General features: G+C 47.9%; 2 protein-coding genes across 3 annotated transcripts in view; one reads left to right on the top strand and one right to left on the bottom strand.

The window, feature by feature from the left end:
• Fam104a (family with sequence similarity 104 member A) overlaps positions 1 to 1,043 on the top strand; it is an 18,226-nt gene extending 17,183 nt beyond the window's left edge. Inside the window, exon 4 of one of the 2 annotated variants that reach the window (XM_010630702.3) lies at positions 9 to 1,043. In XM_010630702.3, coding sequence (XP_010629004.1) covers positions 9 to 215 — 207 coding nt within the window. In that variant the 3' untranslated portion in view covers positions 216 to 1,043. The remainder of the gene's footprint in view (positions 1 to 8) is intronic. The other variant, XM_010630704.3, reaches the window with a different exon arrangement.
• Positions 1,044 to 1,240: 197 nt separating this feature from the next.
• On the bottom strand, positions 1,241 to 6,938 carry LOC104866629 (conserved oligomeric Golgi complex subunit 1-like). Its single transcript, XM_010630804.3, is given in 7 exon segments — positions 1,241 to 1,378; positions 2,469 to 2,547; positions 2,625 to 2,734; positions 3,955 to 4,094; positions 5,107 to 5,276; positions 5,583 to 6,367; positions 6,681 to 6,938. Coding segments are annotated over 7 exon segments (1,680 nt in total).
• Between the last annotated feature and the right edge of the window lie 1,296 nt (positions 6,939 to 8,234).

The following is an 8,234-nucleotide window of genomic DNA, read 5'->3' as shown; positions in this document are numbered from 1 at the left end:
GTGGCGGGAGCAGCAGCACCAGCATCCATAGCCCAGACCGGGCCAGTGGGCCAGAGAGCGGCTTAAGCCAGGTCATGCCCGGATCCAGCCCCAACACCCCTCAGCCCATGCCTGAGCAGTCTGCACTGTGCCAAGGCCCTTACTTCCACATCAACCAGACCCTGAAGGAGGCCCACTTTCACAGCCTACAGCACCGAGGACGGCCTCTGACATGATACACCGGAAGTTTCTTACCTTCTGTGAAGGGACAGTGCTGTGCAGATTTGATACTTCAACTTACAATTTGTTTTGAAAAATTGCACACAAAAAAAACCTGCCTCTTGGCTTTTCAGTCTATTTGAAATACCAGGTTAACAGGCAATTGTTTACTTGTGGTTCTGCTGCACTATTGCAATTTCAAAGGGGCTTTGAAGCAATTTTTTATAGGATTCTTTTGAGGGAGGGTATCAGATCCATGTCAAGGTAGTGGTGTAAGGAAATTTCATCTTTGTGTCGCCTCCATAGTATGTCCAATTCAGACTGATTTCTCAATCTGTCAACTAGAAGTTCTACTTTATGTAAAAGGGTCTTTTAAAAGTGTGGGATCTTCAATTTTTTTAATTCAGTAAACTAGTGAAGAGTATCTAGTTTCCATGAAAAAAAAATAATTTTCCAAAAGATAGGAAGCTTGATTCAGTCTTGCACTGACATTAATCGCCATACTACCTCTTAGTATATAGACATCCTATGGAAAGGGTGCTGTCTGTTTCCACAGAACAATCGAATCCAGTTTACTGTGGAAGTGAAGCACTCTCCCTAGTGACAGTCTCCACTCTGTTATATATTCGTCCTTCCAGGGAGAATGTCCTTCAGACTCTTCTATAGCCAGATAACTTCTGTATCACTGTTCCTCCAGAGCCTGCACCTCAGACTTTACTACAAAATACTGCACAGTTCTGAAAGTCAAGGAATACGTGACCACTTTAGGTCCTACTTCAAGCTTGTAGGTTGTATCAGCAGCTTCTGTGATCTTACATCATTCCATCTTGCAGTCTAGTAGCTAAGGCACAGATGAATGCTGACAAAACCTAAGCTAGCTGAACTGATGTCCAAAGTAACAAACAATGAAGTCACCCCTGACAAGACTAGGGGACCACATTCCATTACTGACTCTGGAATGGTATGGCTTAGAAGGAGAAGACCAGAGGCACTGTCCATCAAGCAACACAGTAGAATTTAAGGAGACAGGCATGCTCCTGTGTTATTTTGTCATACTTGAGAGCCAGCCGAGTTTGAATAACGAAGATGAGGATCTTTCATCTTCCTCACTGATGAGCTGTCTGAAGAGGGAGCCAGGCTGCATCGGGTCACCTGCTCTGGAGAGTGCCGGGGGGCCAACCTGCCATTGGATGTAGAGGAAGTGCCTTAGAGTCCACCTGAAGCCTCTGCCTGCTCCCTTTTCGCTCCCTCTGCACTGCAGTCCACGCCCCTCCACCTGGAAGCCACACTGCACACAGCAGAGCTGAGATGCTTGGATGGCTCTAGTAATAGGACTTTGCTGTTTTTCAGGGTTGAAAAGATGTGTGGAACAGCATGGGGTTCTGTTTGCTCATAACTCAAATCTTGAAAATGAAGACTATTCCAGAAGAGAGTAACATGCACCTAGTTTCCACAGTCTGTCCCTCTGATAGGGACAGATTTTAAAGGCCAGTAGTGGGATGGGGAAACTAGTGTTTTGGGGAAGAGTTACAGTACAGGCCATGCTTAAAGAGCATGGGGTTTGGACAAAGTTTTTTTTTTTTTTTTTAATTCTTCACTGACTCACCCAGATTTAAAAGCCAGATGTTTGACGAGAACTTTGGATCTTAATGGCTATGATGGCAGGGAAAATGGAACGGACATGTTTGTTGCTAACGTTTTGTCTAACAATAAAAGAAACAGCTAAATGCTCTAAGAAGACAAGCTGAGCTCTCAAACAGATGTGTATATAATACTTCAGAAACACCCAGGAGGACTCCCTCAGGCTTAATGGATCGCACCCTACTGAAACAAAATGTGTATTAACAAGAAAATGTAAAACTGGAGGAAGCAAACTCTTTTCCCACTCAACTAAAAGATATGGAAGATGAAACCACCACCAGGACAAAAGGATTTTCTCCAAATTAGTACACTCACAATGCTGGGTTGGCAGTTATCCCTCTTACTCTACTTAATGCAAGAAACCATCTTCATCCTGTTTGCACACCGTCTACAGCCTTGCAGCGTGGGATACGTTTCTATTATACGGCTATCTGGTAGTGTCATTATGTGTATGTTAAATCTTCTGTTGATTCAAGCTCTAGGAAAACCTTGTATTTCTCTATTGCGCCGCCATTAAAAGCAGCATTAGTGCATTTTGTCCTCCAGTTCTTTGTCAGTTATTTCACAGGGAGTCGAGTGGGTGGTGTGGGATGGGACAGGCAGGGAAGAACCTCTTCCTGGGCACTAACCTGGGCTTTTGTTTCAGTGCTTCTGCTGGTAGACTTGGCCTTCTGCGTGCTTGTCATGCTCAGGGGAAGCAGCCCGAACCTCCGGGAGGAGAGGAAGAATTTCAGTGGTGCAAAGGGGCAGCCTCCGGGCCCAGTGAATCTTAGGATCTGACTCACCTGATCTGACTCGAAGCCAGCGGCAGGATGTTATGGGCTTCCTGGGAGTTGAATGTGCTGCTGCGGGGGGTGAACTGGTTCACTGTGCCAGTAACCAGTCCAAACAGAACCTGACATACAAGAGCGAGCAGAGTGAAACGCACGAGGTTACTGTCTGGGCCAAACACCTCTCTGAAAGGGAACGTCACTTCTTGATTTCTAACTGTCCTTTTGAGTGTGATAATACTTCAAGATTACTTTCTGTCACTGCCGTGGTGGGTGAGAATCTCACGGCCATGTTCTTTCTTTTGTTGAGGTTTCTGTGAAACTTTCTTAATCCTTACTATAATCTAAGAGGTCAGCTCACAGCCACCCCAGTGTGGGGGATTTTATCTTTTCCTCTTTCAGCCTTTGCAACTCCACTCAGCTACCTGTGCCTCACCCTCTGCCAGCACTGCATCCTGGAGTGTAAGTGCTGAGCGGGTTTACTGTGTGATGTGAGCCTGTGGCACCTTCATTCACTCCGAGAGTGTTTCGACTGACAGAAGTACATTGCAGCAGGTGAGTAAGACAGCTGTTGAGGTATGGTATGAATGTAGGTCCCAGGTCCATGAGTGCTTCCAAGTGGTCAGCCACATCACTTTCTCAGTTGTGAGAAAAGGATTAGCATCATCCTTCACGTGGTTTTTAGGATGAAAAAAGTGTTACAGTTTTTGTAGCTGTAGAAATCCTGGAAGTGGATTTGATGTCGAAATCAAGTCATCTATGTTGTGTTTTTAGGGGAAGCACTAAAAACTAAAATTATACCCAGCACTTATAAGACTGACCTCCAGAGGAACGAGGTTCTGCGTACACTGCTTGACCATTAAATGTACCCAGTAAGTGGATACTACTTCACTTGCTGGTGAACTCTTACTTTTTAGGACAAACCCAGTGAATGTACAGAAAGGTTTGCTCTTCTCTTTGGGGGCAACCCAGAAAAAGGGTACAGATGCTGCTTGGCTTATGATGGGGTCATGTTCCAGTAAACCACTGTAAATTGAAAGTACACTGAACTTGGTCACCAGCCTAGCACCACCATCCACTGAAGAGGGGGTGGTTTCCCTTCACAACTATAGGGCTGCCCTGGAGCTATGGCCTCCTGACCCTGACCAGCATTTTAAGAGAATCCTAATGCATATCACCAGCCTATGAAAAGTGCTAACTGCAAAATCTGAAGGAAGTTCTAAATTCTTACTGATTACCCATCATATTAATGTTGAAAAGCCATGAGAAGAGCCCTCATGAGCAGGGAGTGTCTGTCTGCACCAGGAGGGGACCATGGAGGGAGAGCCCAGAAGAGATTCAATACCTGGAGTCTGGCTTGCTGTGGCCACTCTTCATCTCCTCCTTGATAGTGAGAACCATGCTGAGATAGCGCAGGTCGTAGAGGAGCTGCAGAGCCCAATTCTGGGTCAGTGGGAAGGTGCCTTCTTTCTGTGAGACCCCAACCTGAGGAGAGATGGCTCGTTACACAGCCCACTGACGTACTGTGTGTTCCGATTGGGACAGCTTGTTTCCCAATCAGATTTAATCTCAACTACAGTGTACACTAGAAACTGGGTCTTAAAGCTAAAAACCTAACAGCAGGGAAGAGACCCAGCCTTTAAAACAAACACAAAGGCCTCAGTGCTGCAGATGGCATTTCTATAACCAGGGCGTCTGCACGAAGGAGGGGTATGTGAGGAACCCTAGCAGAGCAGAGTTCACTGAGTCAGTCGCCAAATCGGGACTGGTCTTGCCTTTCTAATGTTTCTAATGGAATGGGAAGCGGAGGCCGGGAGACAAAGACTCCTCTCAAGGATTTCCATGCACCACAGCAGTGCCTGGCACCTGCGCTCCTCGGGCACCCCTGTGGGGTTGAGTGGGGAGGTCTCCATGTTAGCTGGGAGGGAGCCAGCTGAAGGCTTTATCTACTGGGCACATTTGATCCCGAGGAAATGGAAGGTTAATGATTTGCCCAGAGTCTGCAGTGAGCAGGTAGCTCTGCCAGGACTGTAAGCCAGGACTTCTTGCCCTAGGAAAGCTGGCACCTGGCTTCCTTGTCCTGAACCGCCTTCTCCAGGAAGACCCGTCAGGTCCAGGAGAATGGGTGTGAGCCCACAGAGCTGCAAGCCACCTCAAATATAAAAGAACATATCTACAGGACCTGAAGCCTGGGCTGGGTGACCCTTCACACCCTGGACCTTTGATGTGAAATGCCAGCACCCAAGAAAAGGATAAACCTTTATCTGTTACTAAAGGGAAAACATTCGTACACCCACCTTCACCTGCTTTTCTGCTGAAAGTTTCTCATAGGCAGTGACTACTTGAACCATGCAGCTTTTCAGCATCTCCTGCAGTGTCACCTTTGGCAGGGCGTGGCCTCCAACCCGATTTATCTCCTGGCATAAGCTAAACAGGAAGGACTGTACGCACCAGGATGGCTAAAAGAACAGAGGAATTTCTCGTTGCCAACTCACACCCATGAAATGACGGGTAGCAAAGGTGGGCCCGTTTATCCGCATGAGGCAAGCATGCCAGGACCTTGAGCTCCCCACTCGAGCATCTTCCAGATACACAGCCCCTGAGGAGTCCTCCTTGCCATACTCTGGGGCCCAACAGGTGGCTGGGACTGTCATGCCACTGTCTGCACTTCAGGGTAAGTGCTTCTCTCATTAGCAGAGAGCCTCAGCCTCTCAGACTGCTGAGTTCGTACGCAAGCAGTGTCATTATGCCTTGCAGGAGACCTTTCATCTCCATCTGTTGAAAGGAAAAGATGCAGGTTTTCTGTCTATAAAATCTAAGGTAAAAATAAGTAGAAAAGTTTTACACCCGAGCTGTCTTGCGGAGAGAGGTAGGGTGCCAGTAACTGAAAGAAGATGTCACTCCTTTGCTACTGGAGGAGTTTCATGATGTTAGCAAGCCTGGAGTAAGATAAAGGTGAGGCAAATAAGGGACCCTAAGAAGTTCCTGTCAGTCACTTTCAGAAGTGCTAAGCTCCAGACTGGTAGCTCATCATGTAGCTAGAGAACTAATTCTTTAACCTCCTGAGCTTTCCCCTTTCCCTGCTTTTTCAGAACCTTCACCTCCCTTGCTGGTTTCTCAGCACTCCTAGACCTTCCCACGATGCACTGCTTCAGGTGAGGGCACAGTTCTCCCAGGGACTGGCAGAGTCTGGCCATGAAAAGGACTGTGTGCAGCTTGGGGCTGCGGAGCACATCCTCCTGGCCTTGCACAGCTCCCTCGATGCTCTGCAGCTGTGCCTGGATGCAGTCCGTGATATACTTGATGCACGCCACGGAGTGAGTCCGCAGCATGTCCTGCACAGTCCCCGCATCTGCATATCGGACAAAGGCAGAGTTCCTGGCCTGCTGAATGGGGGTGATATCCTTGGGCAGGGGAGCATCATCAGAGGGGAGGTAGGCCAGGAGGTCGTCCAGTTTGACCTTCAGTTTGGAATCCAAGGCAGTACAGAAATTCTGCACGCAAGGACTAATAGCCTGGGCTCTCATGGAGAGGCCACCACTGGCTAAACGGGGTCGGTTTGCCATGCTGACCCAGGCGGCATCAGGAGGCAGGTCGGTGGGGCTCTCAGACCAGAGGAACAGAGACATGTTCTGCTCGAAGTGGATGTGCTTACTGCATGTGGAACTGCCGGTGGTGCTTTCAAATTCCTGCAGAGCTGAGACCAGGAGCTCTTTGGAGCTGCGGGAGATGGATTCAAAGCCTTCCTTTGTCAGAGTCTGAAAGAGAATGAGAGAAGAATTCTAATCCCTGTTCTTTCATGAAATCTCAAAACGAGAGTACCAGATGGCAAGTCACCTCGGCATTCAGGAAACTTACCTCTGTGGCCGAGAACCAAAGAGACCATCACTGATGGACATGGGCTTGTTCCTGGCCACCTGAGTGAGGCCTGGTATGATTTTCAGATCTGGATTCTCTTAGTATGAGTGAGCAGGGACAGACTGCACCCAGGAAGTGACAGGAGGCTCTCAGGGCAGACACGAGATCATACTGGGATGGCGGTGAAATGGGGCCCCCAGTGGTCCACCTCACCTGTAAGCGGTCCAGGAACAGCTGCTGCATCATGTCCTCCCAGAACAGGAGTGGCTTCTCCAGGAGCCGCCGACACACCGCCTCCCAGCTGTAACTGGCAGACTCATGGGTATGTAGCTCCCACATGGCGTTCCGGATCCCTGCGAGCCCTTTCATGCTCCTCACGTACAGGAGCAGGTTGGTGATCCCATTCTTAATGTCTTCATTACACCTGCACAACATCATTTTCCATGATGTCACAAGTTTGATGCCCTGCATGCTGGCCTACATAGTTCAAGAACAGTCTGAACTACATAGTGAGATACTGTCTCCAAAAAACCCAAAGGAAAACAGTTCAAGTTTGGGCATGATGGTACAACCCTGTGATCCTGGCATTCTGGAAGGCTGAAGCTGAGTGATTACTAGCTCAAGCCCAGCCTTGGCAACTTAATATGACCTGTTTCAAAATAAAAGAATAAAAAATAATAGCTTGGGATGTGTCTCAGTGCAAAGACCCGCCCCACAAGACCTGGCATTAACTGGCTTCTGGCCACATCTTATCTCCTCTCTCTCTCCTAGCTCTTACCCAAGAAACTTTACCCTCACTGGCCTTTATTTCCTCCACTTCACTACCACCTTCCTTGCCTTTGGATTCTATACACCCTCTTCCCTTTGCTTGAGCTGTGTTCCTTTCCTTCATCCTATTAAACTACTCTATCTTCAGCTTTCAGTTTTATTATCACTTGCCCAAGAAGTCTTCTCTGACCTTGGCAAATTCTTTTCATTCCATGTTCCCAAGGAAACGTGTACTCTGCACTATAGCAATGACTAATAATGCCATTAAACAGCTGTTTGCATATTGATGAATTCAATATCTGCCTCTACACGTAGACTGTGACCTGCATGTTTCTCCAGTTCCCTGCTGTCTCCTCAGAGCCTGGCAGCTTAGGTTGGCCCACAGTAGACACTGGGTAAAGATCTGTCAGATGAGCCAGGAAAAATGTTGACCAAGAGCTCAGTAGTAAGAAAGGACCCCATCCCATTGCAGGCTTCAAACTTCAAACTCCTAGCACTCCCTATATCTTGGTTCCACTCACCACAGCACCGCAGAGGTGACTATAATCAAATGACTGACCTGACCGTGTAAAAGCTCAATAGCCAGCAGAGAGGGTAAACCTGTCTGGAAAGCCAGCTGCTTCAGGGGGAACCAATGAATGGACCAGTAGCACCAGCCCTAAGAAATGCACACAGCTGGTATAAACTAAAACTGTGAAGTTTTACCCTGAGAGTGGCTTTTTCATGGTGAGTTAGCATTGGAAAGAAATCCAGTGCCCCCCTCCCATATTACCAGAGAGTTTACTTAGGTGCCATTTTTGGAGGAAGTTGATCATATGGTACCAATCAGATGGGACAACTGCACTACAGCTTCACTCCAGGACTGGTGCTACCACACTGCAGTGACTCATTTAGAGACAGAAATTGAGACAATTGGAGAGGGTAAGTACTAGACACAGATCCCCACCCCCAGACCCCCCTGAGAAGCTAAAAGTCAGGCTGAGAAGGACTTGGAGCCAG

Source organism: Fukomys damarensis, unplaced genomic scaffold (assembly GCF_012274545.1).
Source record: "Fukomys damarensis isolate Sample0158 unplaced genomic scaffold, DMR_v1.0_HiC HiC_scaffold_23, whole genome shotgun sequence".
NCBI lineage: Eukaryota > Metazoa > Chordata > Mammalia > Rodentia > Bathyergidae > Fukomys > Fukomys damarensis.
The sequence above is the reverse complement of the archived record's forward strand: the minus strand, read 5'-3'. Positions and strand labels throughout refer to the sequence as shown.